Source organism: Mycteria americana, chromosome 9 (genome assembly GCF_035582795.1).
Source record: "Mycteria americana isolate JAX WOST 10 ecotype Jacksonville Zoo and Gardens chromosome 9, USCA_MyAme_1.0, whole genome shotgun sequence".
NCBI lineage: Eukaryota > Metazoa > Chordata > Aves > Ciconiiformes > Ciconiidae > Mycteria > Mycteria americana.
This window is the reverse complement of record NC_134373.1, coordinates 28,807,387-28,830,478: the sequence shown is the minus strand read 5'-3', so window position 1 is coordinate 28,830,478 and position 23,092 is coordinate 28,807,387. Positions and strand designations below refer to the sequence as shown.

General features: G+C 40.5%; 1 protein-coding gene across 1 annotated transcript in view; it reads left to right on the top strand.

The window, feature by feature from the left end:
- CNTNAP5 (contactin associated protein family member 5) overlaps positions 1-23,092 on the top strand; it is a 294,884-nt gene that overhangs the window by 258,921 nt on the left and 12,871 nt on the right. Inside the window, exons 20-21 of the mRNA XM_075512059.1 lie at positions 14,711-14,841; positions 16,157-16,241. Coding sequence (XP_075368174.1) covers positions 14,711-14,841; positions 16,157-16,241 — 216 coding nt within the window. The remainder of the gene's footprint in view (positions 1-14,710; positions 14,842-16,156; positions 16,242-23,092) is intronic.

Below are 23,092 nucleotides of genomic sequence, written 5' to 3'. Positions count from 1 at the left end.
CTTCACTGGGTTGTTTTGATGGAATAAAGCCCCTATGTCTGAATATTAAAGCCAGAAATGTCAAAGTTTTCTAGGTTCACTGACCAAAACATGAGGTGTAAATCCATTTTCTATTAAAAGGTACATGGTGTGGGGACTTTTTGAAAACATACAAAGATTTTAGGGGCATAGGCCCTATGTCTTCTCAGTAAGACTCTGGCTCCTAAATCCTTGCAGTGCTTTCAGAAAACTCACTCCAGACAAACATCATCCTAGACAAATGGGGATGTTTGAATTATTCAAGAGTTATCAGGCCCTGGAGCACTGGAAGTGATGAGTAAGCATATTGGTGAGTCACTAGCCTGTGGCAGAACAATGGAAAGTTAATGCTATGTGGTTGAATACGTGCATTTGACCGAATGACCCAGACCACTCTGAAGCCTTGCAAATTCCAAAATAGCTAAGCTTTCAAGTACCGTCAAATGAAACTATAAGGAAGAATAAAATGGTTTTATTCTCTATATGGGCTTTGCAGTAGTTTATCTCCTGGTTATGTCATGCGGCTAGCATTCATATCAGCATTCATGCGGCTGGCATGGGATGACTATCCAAATCCCTGGGAGGGGCAGCTGGGACTGTATCAGCCTGGACCCATCTCTCTTAAGCGAAGTTGCAGCAGGGAGGTGGGACTACTGAGGAAACCCTGTCCCCTCTCCCGTCCAGTCCCAGATTTCCGTCTGATTTGCTCTTGGATGCAAGTGTTTATGATTTTCAGATATATGAATATGCCAGTGCATAGCTCTAGAGTGGCAGAGGTTAGCCCCTGCTGAGGTGAAACCTTGGAATCTGCTTCTCAGTTACACCCAGGTCTCTTGATGCCGCTCAGGCAATCGAAAATAGCCCTGAAGTGAATGAAAATGTAATATCCGTTTAAATCGCCTTTACTGCTGCCAGAGTAGTGTAAAATGACCTTAGAAACATGAGTCAATTGACTTTTATTGATGAAATACAACCATAAGCAAGCTATAATTGTGAAGTTTTGGAAGGGAGAACTCTAATGGTGGTTGGGGAAGGGGTTGGGATCAGGACATCAGGCTCTCTTGTAGCAGCTTAGCATGAGCAGAGATAAGCCTTGCATTTTGGCAGCTGCACCATCTGCAGGTCTCCGCTTTGGTTCAGATGGAGATGGGGACTCTCAGTACTTCTGGAAATTAGGTGCAGCAGCCCTCAGCACACTCAGGCAATTTAAACAATGGTGCTTTTCTCAGATCTGTACCTCTATTTACTCACTTGTAAAATGAAGATAACAGTAGTTTAGAGGGTTGGTGAGATGTCTGGCTCCAAAACTCTGGACTTTAAAATGTAACACTGTATGCAAAGAATTATTAAGATAGCTATCTGACCTTGGTTAACTGCTGAAAGCCTCTTTCAGGGTTACTCTGTGCATGCTTCTGTGTCATTCTTTTGTGACAGTCATTTCAGTCATGTATATTCTCTGCCTTTTGTCCCAAATGTAATCATTTTTTAAATTTCATATCCTCTTATTTTTTAGTCTTGTTGGAATTGAAATTTTTCCAATGAAAATAATGTTCAGATATGTTACTTTTTCTTCCTCCAAGGGGTTTATGCTTGCCATAAAGTTACTGGACTATGAATAACAGTGTCCTTTGTAGCATTAAAAGTGAGCGTGATTCCTTCTCTCTTATTGGCTCATTTTCAAGGAATCTGGCTGAGTCTGACAGTGTATAATAGGACCTAAGCAGGTCCCTCCTGGATAACTGATTGGTTAAATAAAGGTTAGGCTCCTGGTGAAATGGGAATGGACATTCTCACTTACGAGGAGAGCAGTAATTTTCTTTGCCATAATCCCAAGACCCTTTCCACTTGTTAAAAAACTATTTTGGAACAGTCTATGTATACTTTAATACTTCACCTTTTGTAAGTATTTTTCAAGCTACTACTCATGTATCCTGTTATTCTTCTTTTCCATTATCCACAAAGTAACTAGGCAAATTATTAGTTAATAAAAATGGCAATGAGAAGAATGTTTCTGGTAATTCAGACTTCCTGTGTTAAATATTTAACATAAAAGAAGTGAAAGTGTCTGCAAGGTTTATTCATAGTTAGACTATATTAAAAGGGGCTTATATGAAAGCGAACTTGTATGGGCAGCTATGGTCTAATCCAGTCAGGTGTGAAATGTTTCCTGTAAAATCAATTGTTTTCAGTAGAATTAATAACTAATCACGTTTAACCCCAACACACTTTGCAGTGTCAGTCTGTAAAGAAGATCATATTATTAGAAGATACAGTACATATTGTTTGAGACACTAGAATTGTGGTAGTAAAATGATTCATTTAGAGTTACCCAACAGGCCAGTGTCGGGTCTGGGAAAGGAAATAAAACCTCCTCATGCCCACTCATGGCTTCACCCACCCAGATCAACGCTGCCCACACAGAAAGCCCTTCCAGTGCTTGGAGCCTTAGAGGGCAGGTGGTTCATGAAGGAGGTAAAGTTATGACAGATGTTGGGTACCACCGTATGTCAATGTAGAAGCTACAATTCTAGACCTATACAGATTACCTGTTTTTATAAAATAAGATGCTCAGTAGTGCCTAGCAGCTAATATTTCTAGAAACAGTTCCCACCATCTATATCACAAGGTTGTTCTTACCTCTGATCAATTGGCTCATCTCCTGGCAGCTTGTGGGTAAGTTTTCAAAAGTTGATGTTTTTAAAGATGACTTAGGGATTCTTTCCACCATTAGTTAATAGTTACATTTCTAAATCATTCACGTGCCTTTGAAAATTGTATGCAATAACTTAGCATTGTCCTCTCCTCCCCGATCTTACATGTTGTACCCATGGATTTTTTAATTACCCATACATATAGATGTGCATGTATTGTATATAGAAGGGTGTGTATATGCGTATATAGATGGGTATGTATATAAAGCTCACATAGTCCCATTGATCCCACATGCAAAAGATTAGCAGTACTGCAATAATTGGCAGTGCATTTTTAATATCAGTGCCCATTACTAAGCTACAGAAAATGGGTAAACATCTCTAATTAGCCTTTTCAGTGTGTCAGTCCACAGAAATTATTCACATCATGGGAAGCTACTGCCAAGAAAAACATACGTTTTCTTTCCCAGGCTAGATTTTCAATGTACATTTTTGCATTTACATGACTTCAAGAAGTTACCAGTACCTTAGTATTATTGTCTTTGCCTCGATCCGTAAAGACATAATTGATGGGGGAGAAAAATGTTAAGAAAGAAACTGTTAGTGCTTCTTCTTTCTCCATTCTTCCTTTCCCCCTGCAAGTAATCAAATGTGATATGAATATGATTAATTATATTGTCTAGAAAATGTTTTCCCGAGTCTTTCATTCTGTGTTGTTGGCTTTCTCCATGGAAACAATATGATTCCTAATCTAGAAAAACAGCAGATAGCCAGCATCAAAGAAAAGAGATAGAATCTCAAACTATCCTGGTGTGATTGAAAATTTATCTGTATTTATTATCTGAGCTCATATGAAACTAAACAATTTGAGTCCTTTTTTTTCTTTATTTCTATCCAGTACCTCTTGCCATCACAGTGAGCTCTCTTCTCAGTTTCTTTTGGAAAGCAAAACTCTGAAATTGCATGGGAAAGACTAAAGACAAGGAAAAAGGCACAGTTAAAACAAAAGTACAAATGAAAACAGCTTGAGGAGTTCTTCTGTTAGGTCTCTGATACTCAGAATATAGTAGCAGGACCTAGATCAACTCCACTGCCCTGTCCTATAAGGTCTTGAAATCAGCTGATATTTGAAGTAAATAGGAAAAGAAACCAAAACCTGTAATAGAGATGAGCTGAATTAACACTCTGCAAAAAAGAAGCAAATGTCATTAGTGAGAAGCTACTGATTTTTTTCTTTCTGATAAACTAGAAATCTACTGTAATCTCCTCCTGTCTCTAAGTCAGAAGCAGCCTTTCTATTGAAGGCATGTGAATTCTCCTTACTGTTTTTGCCTTGCAAGTCTGAGCTGCATCTCCAACAACTTTTCTCAAGCAAAACCAAAGCTTTTGTCATTCAGTAGTAAAGAAAGGCAAAAAATCTAGTTCAGTCTTCAAGGCAAAGAATCTTTTGATTCTCTGCATGCTGTGCACTCTGGAGTTCAATGGGGTAAACCTAAAATAATTAGGGAAAATAGGACTTACTGAAACACTGGGGTGGGTTTGGGGGGTGATTTTGCTGGTTCTTTTGCTTTACCACCTCGTGGGTTTTAGTTTTGGGATGTGAGTACCACAGGACATAACTGCTGCAGAAGGACCCTCTGGGCTATGCTATTGCTAGTGCAATTGTCTTATCTTTTGAGAATACCTTCTGGCTTACAGACTTTCAACACCCATTGAACAACCTGCACAATTTATGTGACTGAAATGGAAAATGGTGCCAAGGTTCAGGTATAGTTATTTTTAACAGATCAGGAGCAGGAAAGTGAGTCGTGTTGGGAAGTGTGGGAGATGGCTTTCTTGAGGAAATTAGTTTTCAAGCAACTGTCTGTGAGTGACTGAGAACTGTTCCCAGTCTGGCTCTGGTTCACAGCCATTAAATGATTTCATATGGCAGATAGGACTATATATCTTCTAAATATAATTTCAAGCAATTGTTGTAGTTGGCCCTGAAATCTTATGTTATTTACTGAGTGAGAGGCCAGTGAGAGTTTGATCGGGAATGGTGAATGTAAAAGGAATTTTCCCCAGTTACCTGTAAATGGGAGGCTGGCTGTGGCACCATGGGTAGAAAGGGTTGGGGTGGCAGGAGATCTCCCAGTCAATTTCTTTATGTAAACAGAGAAACTCTTGTGGTTGGAAACATCTCTGGTCCCTTGGATGATTCCCTGCTGTAAGCACGCTTCACAGAAAATAGGAATGCTGATTAGAGTTTTCGGTTCAAATCCAGCACTAAAGTGTCTTTGAGGGAAGAGGTGGACTTGGTGCCTAAAATCATTTTTTTTGTTTGTTTTAGCATATGGCACTCTCAATCTCTAAGTGTGCAAAACTAACTTGAAAGGAGAAGCAGCCACAATATTCAGCCAAGGACTCTGGCAGATTTCTTTATCTGCTTTCCAAGAGGAGAGAACTGAAAGATCTGTCTCATTAGCTGAACTCATGGACATGTTTGTACTCATGAAGATCATTTTGCCGTACTGAAGGGTCAAGAGATGTTCTGGAGACCCACAAGGGAAAAACAAGGGAACTGTAATTGGATTACATTGAGCAGGAAAGGCTGAGCATGCAGTTAATAATTGATCTGTGGTCTGCATATATACAGACTGACTTTGAACTTACTGGTGTCTGGCATAAAACCCCAGACCGCTGGCTGCAGATAATCGGCTAGGAAGAAAACGTACATTCCCATTTGCTTGGAGTAGGTGTTTATCTCTGAGAAGATTTAAGTTCTTAGCTCGCATTTTGCAGTTGAAAAGTCATTTTTATTGTTGGATTTCTGTGGAGCTGTCCTGAAAGGAGTGGGGAGGAAGGACAGAGGGTCATAAGCTCCTATGTTTAAATGGATGCTGCAGATACATATATGCTCTTCAATAATTCTGAAATTAGGGTCTTTTCAGAACCCATTTTACCAAAACCTTTAGCTCTGAGGATTGATAGTAGTCATTTTTCAGTTATTCTTAAGTTGTGAATGATCTGTGTTGTGGACATAGAGAGCTGTGTAGTGAGAGCTGTAGTCTAGCAAAACTGCTGGCTCAAGTGCTGCCTTGGAGCAGTGTAGCTGTTTCCACATAACATAGAGCACAAGCTAATAATACTTGGAAGAGACAGCCTGGGTCCAAGCAAACCTCCTTCTCTGTCTTGCTTGTAGTATCTGTATTACCATGTTAATTTTTCCCCAACATATCAGTTATGCTGGCTGGATAATGAAAAAATGACTTTGTCCTTCCTGCCTGATGAAATTGGGTGTTTATGGCTTAGTCTTTACGAGCGAGACTGGCCTTCAGGAATCTCAGGTCGAGACCAGAGGAAAAGTCTGGAGCAAGGAAGATGTACGCTTTGTGGAAGAGGATCAGATCAGGGAATGCTTAAGCAAACTGGGCGTACATAAATCCACGGGCCCTGGTAGAATGCACCCACGAGTGCTGAGAGAGCTGGCAGATACCATTGCAAGGGCACTCAAGAGGCAATGGGCACAAACTGAAACACATGAGGTTTCATCTGAACATCAGGAAACTTTTTTACTGTGAGGGTGACTGAGCACTGACGCATCTTGCCTAGAGAATTGTGGAGTCTCATCCTCGGAGACAGTCAAAAGCCATCTGGACATGGCCCTGGGCAACCAGCTCTAAGTGTCCCTGCTTGAGGGGGGGGGGGTTGGACAACATGACCTCCAGAGGTCCCTTCCAACCTAAACCATTCTGTGATTCTGTGAAAGATTGCAAAGTATGCATTTAAAGGCAAAGCAGTGAAAGTATATGTGTATAAGCATGTATTTTGCTATGGAAAAGTCATAAAAATGCAAACATTATACGGTTCTTGTACTAGGATTGTTACTAAGTAAATGTTTCATCCTTCCTCTAATTTTCTCCATTAGATGACTTAAGAACACGAGTCAGTTCTTTGTATGCCAAAAGTTGTGGCTTGTTGTGAAACTCAAATATTTCCCTTGAGAGTTTGTTATAAACAGGAGAAAGTCACTGATTAAAGGATCCAACTTCTCCAGTCACAGAGGCTGGCATAACCTATGAAATAGGCAGTGCTTAGATGGACTTACTGGTCAGAGGAGCAGAATGTTTCCCAGAGATTCATGACCAGGCAGGCAGTGTCTATAGAGCTCAACACAAACAAGGATCATTAACCTCAGAAAGCCATTAATCCTCAAAGTTCTGTGCTGTCTTTATTATGAGTTAAGAATGAAAAGGAGGTTTAAGAAGAGAGGCATATGATTCTCTATTTTTATTTAAAAGATTATTGCTCACTATTCTGCTCCACAGACATCATGTAGTACTGAAATTGATTGTTTCTTTTTTCTGTTCAAGCCATCTTTTTCCATGTTCTCATTGCTGAATATTATGGTTATTTGTTAGGTCAGCATGAAACAAGTCCTTGCTTGAACAGGGATCTGTACTGCCAAAACTGAAACAGGAATGGCTGAAAGATATTAGGAGAAGAATGGAAACTATGAGCAAGGGCCTTGGTGAGGGCAGGTTGCTATGAATTCCTCAGGGTATCACAACAGAGGATCTCAGTCTTTTTTGCCTGTGCGATGTTTGCACAGAGTTAGTGATGATGCATAATTTGCAAAGCCAGGTTGAACTTTAGGAATAAAATTCATAGGATGATAATTTTTGTTTCATTCACTGGGTAAAGAATAAAAGCTCTTCCTGCCAGCCTTGCCGCTACGCTAGTCTTAAATGAAAAGTACAGTGTGAGATGAAAGACTGGCAAGATTCTTCTGCATACAAAGGTGAGTAAACCATAGGGCCTACTGAGTGTCTGACCATGAGAAGACTAATGGTATCCAGTGTGTGTTTAAAGACAGGAGAGATCTGAGCATCAGATCTAATAGTATCATACAGATAGCTTTTGTTAATGAAGGGTCTTAAAGTTACTTTTAAAGTTCCAAAGAATGTGTAGGAAAGGTATAGGTTAAAATTTACCAGAATAAATCTCACCATCAGAAAGCAGGTAATTTCAGGGAGATTTAACTGCACCTGATGCCCTCAGCTCTTTCCTTCATCTTTACATTTAGTCACCTTCAGGGAAAAAAGATAAGTAATATAGCATCACTTTGTAAAAGAAACAGCAACCAATTCCTTCACCAAAAAGAAGTATCTAGGAATGGAGAGATAATGAGATTGACTAATAGTATTTTTTTAAATTGCTGCTCACTCAGAGATTTCATGTCATTTTCCAAAGGATGTTAACATTCATCTATTTCACCAATGGATAAACTGTGACACAAAGAAGGAAGACGATTTGTCAGCAGTCATCAAGATCTAGTAGATCCCAAATTGTGGTAGTGCTCTGTCCATCGCCTCCAGGGTACATAAATACATCACTGTGTATGCTTACCCATGAGCTAAAGTGGAGGGACAGTGTTCAGTATTATCCCCCATCCATGGGTTAGCCCTGTTCCCATTTTATGCCCAGCCACGCCAGCATGGACGTGGGCTGTTTTGTTTAGACGAGTGTTCCCCTTAATATCACTGGAATAAGCTCTGTGTTTAAGCCACTCAGTATGTGCATGATGAGCTCTATGACTGTGGTCCTCCGAGTCATCTTTTAGACTTGCAATATTTTCTAGCTTTGGAACAAGAAGCATCTGCCAGTTCCTTTTTAATTGCTGGTCAGCCTGTGTTAAGCCAACTGGTGGCTGGTGGGAATGAGAAGTCTACAAAGGTTAAACACATTTGTCAGTCACGTAAGGGAACTAGCTACATTTGTTGATGTTTAAGTGACATTCTCAATCTGGCTCCAGTTGCCTAGCAGGATTGCAAAGTGAACTGAGGTCATGGGCATCCAGATAGGCTCCTTTAGGGGCTTTTGAGGGTATGGGGTTTTTTTTAAGTTGAAGAAATGCAATGTGAAAGTGTTTTTTTTAATACAGAATGGCCTGAATATGATCCTGAAGTCCTGAATATCTCAAGCGTTGAGCAGGAGGCATTCAAATAAGCACCTATTTTGTTCACTACCATGAGAGATTACAAAAAATTGGGGGGTGGATTTTTTTTTTAAACCCGATGAAACCGCATCATCTAAGCAAATGCAATAGCTGAGTAATCATACCAGCAAACATGTTCAACAGTTTCGGCTCTGTTTTCTCCGTGCAAAACAAATAGCAAGAGTCACCTCCTAAAAATGTGCAAGTACTTTCTTAGTTAAACACCACTGGATGCTGAAGAGATGGCCCCTGTTCTTTCGAATCACCAGCGGCACTTCCACTGAAGAGTAAATTTACTAAGTAAATATCCCTGGGGAGAAGCTGCTAATTAAAGAGCAGGTTTCTTAGCCAGCTGCTCCTAACTGAGAAAACAGTGGTTCATTTTTAAATATCTAGGCTATGAAGAGGGACACTGTCGTGCTGAGGCTGTGCAAGTTGCCAGAGAGATATTTTGTGGTAGAGATGACAAAACTGTCATACGCTGTTCTGCAATCAGGAATGAACAAACATTTCCATCTTACAAGCTGCAAATGGCTTTCTGGGCTAAATACTTTAATATTACTTTTTTTTTTTTTTTTTCATAACAGCAACACCAATAGCCTCACTAATCTATTCCACCCTTTGTTTAATTGGTGCCTTCCTTAATTATTTTCTCTTTTAGCTATAGCTCAGGTGAGTCCTGAGGGTGAGTGCTAAGGGTGGATGCGGTGGTGTAGTTAACATCGTACAGTCTGATGAGGGTGACTACTGGTTTGAGACAGCTGCAAGAGGTTCTGTTGGTCCTAAACTCCTTTGTGGGTGCCTCTGAGGCAATGGGACATGTAGGGGTAGTCCAAGGCCCTTTTCCTAATGCAGTATTTCATTATTTTATACATACACATTTCTCCTAAATCAGAGCTGTCAGCTGCCCTGATTTAAATGATTTTTCCTGATGTCACATAACATCAGGTTATGTGGTGGTGATGAAGTTGAAGTTGTATGCGTGCCACCCACATGTGCTCCCTGAACTAACCTCAGCTTCTCCGAGCGGTGCAAGATGTCTTGCCAGCTGCTCCAGACAGTTTAAGTCATTAAAAAGCGCTATTGAAGTTGGCGGAGATGTTGGGTTCAATCTGGGCTCACTTAAAACCAGTTTCTGTAAATGAAGGTCCTGCAGAGAAGTCTCAGACTCCAAGGGCATGTCATTCCTTTCCTTGCTGTTTGGTTCTTCAAGACTAAATGACACAAAACCTGTGGTCTTGGTGACATGTGTGACAAGAACCTTGCTTATGAATGATGGATTTATAGACCAAATTCCTGCTTCCCATTTTTTTGTTTTCTGCAGAGCTGCTTTAACCTTTTTGCCAAATATCTAGCACTGGGTGAGATCTTCCAAGCCAGGAAGACTTTTCCTGAGCTAGAACACCCTCTGAACATTTTCCCATGCTCCCTTTTCCAGCTGATGATTTAAAAATTACTATTTGATTTTCAACACAAGCTTTGGCAGTCCAGAGTGAATGTAAAGTTAGCGGGCATAGGCCACAAAGCCACCAGATGTTTCTGACATTCCACTCAGGCAGTGCTGTAGACACAAGCAAAAGAAAGATGACTTTCCTGTTGATATGTTCAATCAGAAAAGGTTTTGAACATAGAATATGTAACATCATGGCCAAGGTATTTCTTTACATGGTGCACTTTGGGAATACATTTTTTTTCTTCAGGCTGAACACTTTGAAATCTCTAACCAGTTTAATGTCCTTATTACCACTAGACTTAAGAGCTGCTACTACATCCTTTTTGTCCTCAGCAAAAAGATAGAAGCAGTTTGAAGGCACCGTGTTATTCCTGTAGCTGCCTGGAGGTTGGTTACGCTGACACTGATCTTAGTGTACTGCTAGCAAGTACTAACCCTAGCCTCCATCACCACTGAAAGAGTGTCCTGGGAGTGTTTTGTTTCAGAAAAGTCATCCCCAACCTAGTCACCAGCATGGGATGGCATAAATACTGTCCTTTGGTCTCTATTTCCCAGAACTTCCCTCTGCGGAAGGAGTCCCCCAGGAATCCTGTTAAAATGGCTCTGTAGCTGTTTGATATCAACAGAGAGATGTCATTCGGCTTTACAGTCATGGATTATACTACCGCAGATTACAGATTGAAGACCACAGTGATGTGTAGCAAGCCAGCTTTGATACTGGTAGTGGTCTCATCACAGTAGCATGGCAGCCCACGTGGACTCATTTCCTCCAGAAGTGGTGAAAAGAGGCCACGCTACATGCTGTGACACTGTGGCTAAACTATGCCTGCTCCCCTCTTGGGCTGTTCTGGAGCTAGCACAGCATATCTCCATGCTGATCTGCAGTCTGCAGAATCTGAAGCTGAAAGGGATGACTATAATAATAAAGTGTGCATCTGCTCTTACCTAACACTGCTGGGGTAATATGCCCAGCAAAATTTTCCAGCCCAAGGCCAATACCATGATACCTTTCTCTTTCCTTCTCTCCCTCTTTTATGGACTTCATAGAAATTGCCTCTAGCCATTCCACGTGCATTAGACAAGGAAGAAAACACAACAGGCAGTGCAGTGCTTGAGCATTATGGCACTCCAGGTGTGCATGTTCAGACGCGGGGAGCTGAAAACAGGATGACAGGCATGACTGCAATGAGACTGCCAGAAATTACACTGCTCATGATTAGTGTGAATCCCTATTGTGAGGCAAAAATGATGCAAAATAGAGAATAGAGTACTGGGGGACTCTATGATGCAAAATAGAGGGAGAACAGAGCTGGTTTATGCACAGATTTTTATTTGCAGTTAGTGACGCTGGGCTGATGTGATGGAGAAAGTCAGTGGACCAGATAATCAAAATTCAGAGGACAAAAAAAATTCTTAATAATAATCCTAATTAATAATCCATTTATTTGGAATGTCAAGTAGCAAAATGGCAATGTAATCTGCCAGACAAACTATTCTGTAGTCTGAAAACAGAAGTTTTGGTACTGAATGCAAGCCAAAATCAGCTCTCAGCTACACTGGTGTAAATTCCAAAACACCTCTGGAGAGATGAGCCCGTGTACTTCTGGTTTATATTAATGCAAATTTGACCCCAGGCAAAATGCCAACTTGAATTCAGTGGTTTTGAAGAGCAGCCATCCGAAAAAAGTTTCCATTGGAATTCAGAGCAATTTGATAAAGTAAGATGCTATTCACTGATCTGTTTAAATGATTTAAAGTAAAATTGTACCACTATAGAAAGAAAGATCTGTTCTTAATGGATGTCAAGAACCTCCTCCATTGTCTCCCAACAAATGGAACAGATGGTGTCTGGTTTAAAATCAGCGCTTCTCTGATGAAGTCAATGGGTAAATCCCTGTTTGCAGCAGCTGAGAACCTAGATAGATTGCATATCTTGCTGGCTCTCTTTGAACACAAATGTGCTGGTTGCTATGTTGATCACCTGAATATAGTAGTACCATTTATATTTTGTATACTGGTGTGTTCATAGCATTCAAAAAGAGCAGAGAATTTTTTTCACATTTACAAACTAAGCAACTAGTACAAGGTCACAGACCAAATCTCTTCCATTTTTCACATTACGCCCCTTTCAAAGGCTCCAGGTAAGAGGCAGCCTATAAAGTACTTCTGCTGAGACCTGATTTTTAATTTGGACCAATCTGTTATGCTATCACATCTTAGTTTCAGCTTATTCTGTGTGGTCATTTCAGCTGTGGAGTGCAGGGTCAGGCAACCTTTCCATTTTTTATTGACTCTCCCACTGCCCTGACGAGCAAGTCTGAAGAATGTCCCTTAACTTCCTTGCACTTGGGCTTCTTTTCTCATGTCTTTCTAGAGTAAAGTGATTGTAAGATATTTACGCTGTTATTGCCTGTTGATGCATCTTTCATTCAGTACCAGAAAATGGGATTGTGATTTAAGTTTGGACCTTTAAGTGTGACATTAATGGTGATAGACAGTAGCTCCTTGTCCTGGCTATGCAATGAGGGCATGGGAGCTTTGCAGTATGATTCGGGGCAGCTGAATCAGGACCTATAATATCACACTGAATAATTTAGCAGTTGTTACTGACCTTGATCTCTTCACAAATTCCCGTCTTAACATTCCTGAATAGGTGTGAGAAAGTAAATGCCTTTTATTTCCTTTTCCTTTATTTTCACTTTAAAAGCTCACCTGATCCAGCAGCCCTCTCAATCAGCTAAAAAGCCTTCATCCTAGCAGTTCATTCTCATTTTCTCTCTTGTTTTTGGAAGCTTTGTTTCTATCCTGCAAAGCTCAGAGAGTGGCAGTGCTCATCTGGGATATACTGAATGTTACAAAAAGTGCAGCTCTTAGGAGCCTGAGCAGCCAAACATCCTGGTGAGGGAAAAGGAGGAGGGATGACCTTACCTGGACTCTGGGTCCAATCTGAAAGGGCTACCAGCTTCACTGTGAGTTGTGTAGAGGTGGTAAAATTCCCCCCTGCAGGAAATTTATACATTGTTTTAAGCTCTTTATAAAGTGGTTTTACAGTAGCTTGTAGGACAACAGAGCTGACCTTATTGAGGGAGGACTTGGAAGGCTGAAGGGAGCAGGTGCATCCACGCTATGTAGTGAAGGAGAACTGCCCCATGCCCTCTCTCACTAACTCTAGACCTGCAAGCAGTCTTGTGGCATTAATATGGCTGAATACAGGAGCCAAGCAGGGCTGCTCCTTCACCTCGTTGAACAGCCAGAGTGCTTCTGGGGTCAGAGGTGCCTCTGAATAAAGTTGCAGCGTACCGCGGGTGTGCAGCAGCTCGCGCGGGTGTACCGCAGGCTTCACTGCCGTGCGCACGCAAGCGTTGCCTCTGCAAACGCTGAAACCGGTCCTAGGGCTCAAACAGTGTGAACACATCCTTCAGTGACAAACAGTCAGTCGATCCCTGTCGTTCAGCATAGGGAACGTTTGCCTGTAGCCTTCTGCAAAACCTAGTGATACTTGGAATAGTTTGAACTTGTGCTAACAGAAGCGTTGAAATACAAGAAGATAGTAGGGTTTTTTATGAGGATTTTCAGAACAGGGAATAAATGAAGGACCCTTTGCTCAGGGCTGTGGTGCTGTCAGCGTTCATTTTCTCCTGGGAGACAGTAGCAAAGTAGCCCCAGAAAAGCTTTTTAACTCTATGGGACCACTGTTGTTCCATGGATTTTGGTTGCTGATGCATAAAAAGAGCTCCAAAAGTTCAGAGAATTTTTTTCTCCCTGCTAGTTAATTCTCAGAAAAGTAAGCTTGAAAGGATTTTGTCAGAGTAGGTTCTTTTCCTTTTAAATTATAAATATTTTTTCCCTGTAGTCACTTGTGGAAGGATTAAAATTCATATTGGATTCCTTGTTTTCTTGTGCATTTTGATTTGTTCTGAAACTGTTATTTATCAGAAGTCACAATGCTTTTTTTGATACAAAGACTGAAAGGGGTGTTTGGTATTCATTTTTATATGAATAATATTTATTTCTTCAAATACGTTAGAACACCAAAGTAAAAATATTTTTTCTGTATAATCATTTACAATATATCTTTTCTTGTATTGCATATAAATTATAATGAGTCTGGGCCTTTAAAATGTTTGAAATTAAGTTATAATTCTCACAGTTGTCACTGTCTTCACCATTGTCTGTTATATCTTGATGAAAAAGAATCGTTAAATCCACCGATATTAGCTTAATATAACAGTGCAAGACCTGCATGCCCTCTGGTGGAAGCGATCCTTAACAGACTAATGTAGATCAGCTTTTGTGGCAGTGCTAAATGTCTGACCTGCAGACAGACACACTCTCCTTTGATATACTTAGTTACTCAATTAAGTTATGTTTCTCTATAGCAGAGTTTGTTAGCTAGTAGGAAGGAAAACTCTTCCAGTGCATTATTTTTTTTCACACTTTTCATTACAATTTGAACTCCTTCATTTCTCTTCAACCTCTGTCTTGACTTTTTAACCTTGTTACTCCACTGTAATAAAAAGAAAATGAGTTATATGTTGCGTAAAGGTATTGAACAGGATCTCATTATTGACACAAGTTTTATACGTAGAATTTTGCTTTGTTTTTAAGGAAGTTTACAGGTCCGATACAAGCTGAGTAAGGATGGGCTCCTCATTTTTACCATTGACTCTGGAAATTTTGCCAACCGAGAGCTGCACCATGTGAAGATTAACAGAGAAGGCAGAGAGCTCGTCATTCAGGTATGCCATGGTTTACATTGAGTGTTAAATAATACTTCATGCCGCAAACGGACCCACTGATTTCAATGCCTGATCACCAGCAGGAGGCAAAGGTTTCACATTGATCTGGTGCAGCCAAAGCTGGTCCAGCATCAGAACAGCCCTGTAGGTTAGACTGAAGCTCCATCCAGACCCTGCTTCAAAGAGTGCCCAGCTGTGGTGTTTTCCGTTGAGTGATCCTTCCGTTGTCTCTGACAATGTGTGAATTAGGAAACACCTTTGGCCAGAAGTTCATCTGGACCATTGGAGTGGTTTTGGGCCTTAGGGATGTCTGTGTAACCTGTAGTCCCAGAAGAAGCACACAGTATGGATCATTAAAAAGCTGCCAAAGGGAGAAAAACAGCTGAGGAATGAGCACCTGTGAATGTAGTTTCATTTAGGGTATGCCCCAAGGGCAAATGTGACCCCAGCTGCCTTATCCTCTCACAGAAAAGGAAGAGCTGAGGGAACACAGAGTGCAGCCACCATGTGCATGACGATGCCCTGTCCCTTTGCTAGAAGCAAGACATGCTGAATGTGACGACCTCATGAGAGACGAGAACCCTCTTCTGCCTTGTTTCCCTGCATCACCTGTTTTTCCAAGGCAGGGAGAAGAGAACTATCTTACTGCTGCTTCTGCTTTCCTTCTGAAGCTAATTATAGCAGTTCCTATTACAAAACAAATTGTCTAGATCTGGGCGGCAGTCATTTAACAGGGAAGGGTGGCAGAGTCTACAGAGAAGCCAAGGAATTAGAAATGAGAAGGAGACAGAAACACAGGGAGCTCCACAGGTTTTTTTTCCTCTACAGTTTCCATGTCTGGGTGGTAAAGTGGTAACACAGTTAGCACGCAGCTAGGGTGGTTAGGCCTAGATAGGAAGGAGGCTTATGCTAAAAGACAGGGTTTTCCTCAAGTACCAGTCTTCTATTGTCTGCTGCACTGTGGTTTTCTTCTATGCAGAACTAATTCTTCACAATACATTTCTAGAGAGGCCTCCTTTGAGTGTGTTCTGAAGTGACTAGACATGGATTTTGTGAAGCAGGGGGATTTCAGTGTCAAACATTTTAAGCTTTTCTGCAGGGGAAGTTTCTTCAAAGCACCTAATATGACTATTCTGGTGTACCTTTCAGCTTCTCATGCTAAAATCAAAGCACATTCACTTTGCTATCTTTAGAAACTGAATCATGCTTGGGGGAAGAATTAACTGATTTGCAGCTGAGAGCGTTCCCAGAAGTTTGCAGATCTAGGAGTGTCTACATGCTGTTGTAATGAACTAATTTTATTGACCTCTTCCAGGTTGATCAAGTTCTCAAACTCAAACACAACTTTTCTGAGATTGATTTTAAGGCCATCAGATCACTCACTTTGGGCAAGGTCACAGGTAGGTTCTACTAAAAATATTCCTGATTCATCAGTTGTTATAGTGCTGGAGTTAACCTCTGTTGTGTGTTGGGTTTTTAATAGGATTGGGGTTTTGTTTGGCTGGTTTAGCTGTAAGAGTTGGCCTGAGCATTCCAGTACTCCTATTTGTATATCTCATCAATGCAAAAATTTGGCAGCTTTACTTGTTTGCACTGATAGCAATATTAAATTCTCCCATTGCTCCCGCCAGTAAAGTGATTCATACTGCCTGTGTGGCTGCACAGGGTGGCATCTTGGCCTAATGATACCATTTTGCTGACTACAGCTTGCTCCTGTCCAGCCATCTCTGTTTCCTAACGATAAGAACAGCAGCCCTGTGAGCCTTTATCCTCTCTACCCTTTTTTCACTCCCAGTCCTTTTCCATTAGCATTCTGCAAGGAATATTTATAGTACGTATAGCACTGAGGCCACAATTCTGCATGCTCTGTGCATGGACCTTCTTGATCTTTACCCCTCCACACTACAAAGCCATTACAAGACCAGGAAAACTATGCCTGAAATTTGGAAAGTAGAATGCCTCTATTTTGTTGTCAAGTATGTTATGTTACTTTATATGAGTCTTATTCCCAGAAAGATTCTAAATGCTTCCTTGATTATAGACATTTTAGTCCTTTGTTATAATTGGACCTCCATATCAAGCCTGACATTTGTTTGAATATTACAATTTTATATGTTTTATTAATAGCACCCAAGGCCTGTAGGACTGGTAGCTAGACAGAAACTATAGACATCCTCTAGTGTCTACTTGTGCAATTGTATATAATGACATTAGTGTATTCTGCATCATGTTTTACTAAGTAGATTAAGGGCAGGAACTGATTTTCCCCTTAATTATATTTAACGTTTGTTCAGAATGCAACAATCTTCCCAGCCTTTGTGGACAGGTTTGGGGACCTGATACTTTTCAGCCCAAGTCAGAGCTAAGCTAAGAATCTCATTTTGTCAACGGTCAGCTGTAGTGCTGAAAATCTAAGAGACATTGCTCATCATGAGCTCTACCTAAACCTCCAGCTATAGATACCAAATCAATAAAACAAGGCTTTTCTAACCAGCAAGATGGAACATAGCACAAAGACCTTCAAACATGTAGCCAGCAAGCTGACAAGGTGCAGCTCAGCATCATGGAGAGAAACTAGATTTAGTCACAAAAACATGATTAACTTTACAAGGTTTTTGCAAAGCCAAAAAGCCCAGATGTATATCCAGAGGTCTGGCATTCAGTTCCAGTGAACACCACAGACTTGTCTCCAGACAGCTTTTAATGGATATATCCTTCTGTTATTTCTCTCTTGCCCCAGATTTTATTGGGATTTTGTTTTAGTAATAATAATAGCAATAGTTCATATTCTGTAATGACACTAAAGCTATAAACTTGCCCATCCAGATGGTGGGAGATCTTATTGCTGTACCAGGAATTTCACAATGCATCACAGCAAATCGCTTTAATTCCAGCCTAATCCTAATTCTGGTTTCTTCTTCATATGATAAGTGAATTTCCACAAACTTCTTTTTTCTATGTCAGGATTTCATTTTCAGGTTTTATCCCATAGCTGTAGCTGCTCCAGTCCCTTGACCATCTTTGCAGCCCTTCACTGGACTCACTCCAGTAAGTCCATGTCTTTCTTCCATTGGGGAACCCAGAACTGGACCCAGCACTCCAATAGTGTTACACTCATGCGGAGTTTGGGGGAAGGCTCACCTTCTTCTGTCTGCTGGCAATGCTCTTCCCAAGGCAACCCTGGATGCCAGGATGTTGTTGGCTGCCTTTGCTGCAAGGGCACGTTACTGGCTCATGGTCAGCATGTCGTCCACTAGGACCCCCACATCTTTCTCTGCAAAGCTGCTTTCCATCTGGTCAGCCCCAGCCAGTGTTGGTGGATGGGGTTATTCCTAACCCAAGTGCAGATCTTTGCATTTCCTTTGTTGAACTTTATGAGGTTCCTGTTTTCCCATTTCTCCAGCTTGCCAGTGTCCCTCTGAATGGTGGCACAACCATCTGGTCTACCAACTGCTCTTCCCAATTGTGTATCATCTCCAGTCTCACTCAGGTTGCACACTGTCCCATGCTGGGGGGGGGGGGGGGGGGGGGAAGAAAATCCCTACTGCTACAAAGTCAAAGACTATTGCCTTGTTGTATCAAGAGGGGAGCTGGACCTCGCCATTTTAGGAATGCAGAACTTACATAAATATGTCCATTCATCATTTATACTATTATATGGGTAAAATGTGGACTATATGTGGACTATAGCTTCTTTTAATGATGGCTCACCAGAAGGTGAATACTGGTGACCTAAACCAATATCTTCCAAGTTCTTCCGTGTCATTGTTTGTCCACTCAGCAAAGCATAGACTTCCAGAGGCGTATGATGCTTCAAAGTAGGCCTATACTTCCTGTAGTGTTTGGTTTGGATGCCACTGGGATTTAGGTACCTAAAGGCATTCATTAGGAACATTTAAGTGTCCACTGAAATAGAACCATATAAAAAAACCTCTGTTCGATGTGTCCTACGTAGCTGTGCTATACTCTTTTTCCTGTCACACCACTGCTCATTCACCTGCTATTACAGCCTGATCCTGGCTGCTTAACCAGGTGATTATACCACCTTCTTTCTTGACTTCATCATTCATTTCCCACTGGCTGAGAAATCTCAAAGAGAGCTTCCAGCAGGACATCATAAAAGCTTGAAACCTCTTCCTCACCAGGTTCTCTTATGATAAACATTTTAGCACAGCTGGAACTTATGAAAAGTGCACTTTTATGCAATGACCAGTTTTTAAATAATAGTGCTTCCCCCCCTCATACCCCCCCAGCCCCGTTACACTTCCTCTAGTCAAAAGCTACTTAAACTCTGATATTTTTTTCTGCTTTTCAAATCTACTATATTTTCCAGTGGCTGCCATACACCTAGCTCTGAATTCTGGGAAAAAAACCTCTGTTTAAGGCAGAGGAGGCTCACCTGGAATTCAAAACATAGGGACACTCACTCTGCCACAGACTGCTTGAATGACCTTGGGCAAGCCATTTATGTGCAGATATAAAAGTAAGCAGGCATTTTATTCCCACTGGAACCAGCCTGAGCTTTACTATCTCTGTTCTTTATCAGTAAAGCATGGATAATAGAACATCCCTACATCAGAGGGGTGCTAGGAGGATAAAAGCATTAAAGGCTGTGAGCTGTTCAGATCCACAGTAATGGGGCCATATAGCTGCCTTAGAAAGATCAATCTAAATATAAGTGTAGCTTTGAAGACAAGGGAGTAAAAAGAAGCAGCATTCAAGTAGCCAACAGACGTTTGTTGAATTCATCTTCACAGTATCCACCAGCGATAGAAAAGTATTATTATCCTGTAGTTTGTTGTCATTTTTACTTCACAAATATAGAAGCAAGACACAAAAGGACCTATCCAAAGCTCATCAGTATCAATGGGAGTTTTTCCATGGACTTCAGTGAGTACTGGATTCAGGCCCCAAGTGGGTCATACAGTTTATGGCAAAGCCTCAGTGAAATCTTAACCAGAGTCCCAGTTCATTTACTTTAAGTACTCCTTGCAGGGATCATACTGCTGTATTTAACCACATGAGCTCTATTGGCAATCTGACCTAACTGTGAAGCTGGCTCTGCTTTGAACGAGGGATTGAACTGCATGACCTTCAGAGGTGTCTTTCAACTTAAATTATTCTGTAATTCTCTGATCTCAGAGACACATTTGCATATGTTTAGGTCTTGTCTAGAAAAAGCTGCTATCCCAGTGGAAAATATCATTTATTTGTTTTGGGGTTGACCTTAATGAATCTTTGAAAACTTCTTACTGTGTCCCAACACGTCTAAATCTTTCACCATTATAGTCCCTGGAAAAATGATCACTGATGCAGAGAAGTGCATCTCATTGTCTGCATATTTGCTTCTGAGCAATTTAATATACTAGCTGTGTAGTGATACCAGAGTAAAAGGGCAGCATTGAAAGGGATTCAAGAGTATTCTGAAGAAAAAGGTTGCAAAGATTTCTTTAGCACCTATTAATGTTGACCTAATTTACTTGTGTCTTCAAAGTGATGAATTAGCAGACCTTCCCACACTAGCAATGTAAAAACTGTGTAGTCTAGCACATGATCATGACATCTTTTATCTCTAAAAGCCTGAGCTAAAACACACTCAAGTTGTAGGAGTCTTTCCACTGAATCATTCAGCTTTGATACAAAGTGTGCGTAGAAGAAAGTTTATCTGGAAAGTAATTTTATTAAAATCGTTATGTAGGTGCAGTACAATTCTTATGATTTCTACAATACTTTTTCTTATTAAAAGTTCACAAGAAGAGAATGGAATCCATATGCTGAAGAGATCACAAAGCAATTCATCCAAGAGTGATATTATATTGGGGGAGATGATAAGGGGATAATTAAATCAGAAGGGGTAAGTTGGCATTAACTCTGAGATACAAAGGCTTCCCTAAAGAAGCATCTCCTTTTAAAGAGTTTGTATGGAAAAGACTTAAGTCCATTTTTTTGGTGGAAAGTCATTCCCTTTTTTAAGCTCACAAGATCGTAATTTGCTTGAGAAATTTAAAGTCACAGTCTCGGAATATTGTGCTCTAGCATTTTAAACGATACAGCAATGGCTGCAAGAGATATTGCCTGGACTCTTCTGGTCACTGCAAAGCTCTTTTCTTTACTGCAGACTCTTCTTGCCCTAAATACCTATTTCTTAGAAGGACCATACCCTGGAAAAAGATCTCTTGGGTGCATTATAGGGCACCTTTAAAAGTCATTGTTTTTCCTCCTAGTAGCCTAGTAAAGCATTAAAGAAAATGGTAATGACTGCTTAGGATAAAAGAAGAGAGGCATTTGGGACCAAGATTGCAGCAGTTAAAATAAGCAAAGTTTGACTACCCCAGGCACTTCAAGCAATCCAAAGTCTAAGCCAATAATGTCATCATGTCTCATATCAAAAAGAGACCAAATCTATTCAGACTTTTTTCCCAGCAATATCATTTACCATATGATCATAACACCATGCTTAAATCCCCATTTTATTGATGATAATACTGCCTAAATAAGTGTCCAAGGTCATCTAGTTCTATCCAGAAATTTTATTTTTAGTCTGAATTCTTGCTCCTTGAGTTGATTTTAGCTGTCTGCTACTGAGAAAAGCATGTATTCTTTTGCACCTCGTCCCTCCATCTTCTTGCATATTTTTTTCTTTTTATAGATCATATTTTGAGCCCATGCGAAATCACATAGGGCTGGCTGTGTTGTGACAGATTAGGATTCAAATGTCAAAAACTGTGACATGTAACAAATTTCACATTGCAACTCCAAGCAGTGCTTCATTTTCGATGACAACCTGTCTTTAAGAAAACATGCTAAATGCATGTCTGAAATTATCTCCACTAAGCCTAATGAAAAAGAAATTCTCAAATGTTCCACTTGGCACGAAGTGTTCAATTGCCAGCAAGCAAATCCTCGCGTGTTCTGCTCATTCCTGGGAAAACTTGTGTGAAAAAGTACCTTTACTTTGCTCTTGCTGTCCCTTACTTTTTCAGAAGTGTCTTGGAGGCGCATTGAATGCCTGGAGCCTGTCTCCTGTTCAAACTTGTCCTTTTCTTAAGCAAGAGCAAAACTGGTTGATCTCAGTGGTTCTAACCAGGAAAAATTTCTGTGTTGTTCACTCCACTGCTTTTGTGGCAGGCTCACACCAGGAAATGAGTTTATTCCAAAGATGCCTTTTTGTGGGTTCCAGTCTAATCCAAGATATGCTTTCTGTCCTTTCTAAATTAATGATTAGTGTCAGCAATGTTTACTGAGGTTGTTGAAGGACATAGCAGCGTATTTTTCAAAGTAACTACACAGTACCTGCTAGTCAACTCTTCAGAGACAGGTGCAGTGTGGAGACTACAAGAGTCTTTTACTTCAAGGTCACGGGCTCAAATCTAGTGACAACGTCCAAGAAGTAACTTGCCAGTGCTGTTCAGCACCTTGGCAAAATGAGGTGGTGGATACACTTTAACTCCCACAAAAATCATCTTTTTATTTCTCAGACTCAAAAAAAGGACAATCAGTGCTTTGGCATTCAGAGTAAATGACCCTTTGCGCTTCTACCAGCAATTCACTTAGATTAATTAATTAATTAGGGCATAGACGTTTAAAACAGGCTATGTCTGCTCTCACTGATGTTAAAAATAAATTTTGATTAAGGAAATCCATGATGGGACTTCCTGGATGTGAATGAGCACACAAGTAAACTTTGGGCTCAGATTTAAGTTTCTTGAGTGACATGAAATTAATGTTTATAAAGAAAGAACAAAAATATATTGGATAATGTTTAGGGTCCCATTTTCCACAGTGATATCTTTAGAAAGAAGGTCTTTTGAGCCACTCTCGCTGCACACAGATAACACTTCCAATTTCTCTTTGATTCCAGTTACCTGTTGTATTACTTATTGTTTACTATATCAATTTGCTGATACATTGCTGAGCAGCTTAATGCTTGGTCCTAGAGAATTCCGGCAGAATTCTATTTATGATGAAAATTAATTCCCCATTACTGAGATATTAAGACTTAAAATTGCTTTATTTATCTAAGATCTTAAAACAAGTGTGTTGTATATGGCAGAAGTGCACAAAGAAACAGCAGTGGAACAGGATGTCTGTTTTGGTGAATAGGAATGAATCAGCAGATAAATTATGTTGATACAATCAAGGAAGTTTAAAAAATACAACTACATGTTAGACTTAAGCCTCATTATCATGGAAAGCCATTGCAAATACATGGAAAACAGGAAAGCAAAACCGACACAAAACTTACTGAGCT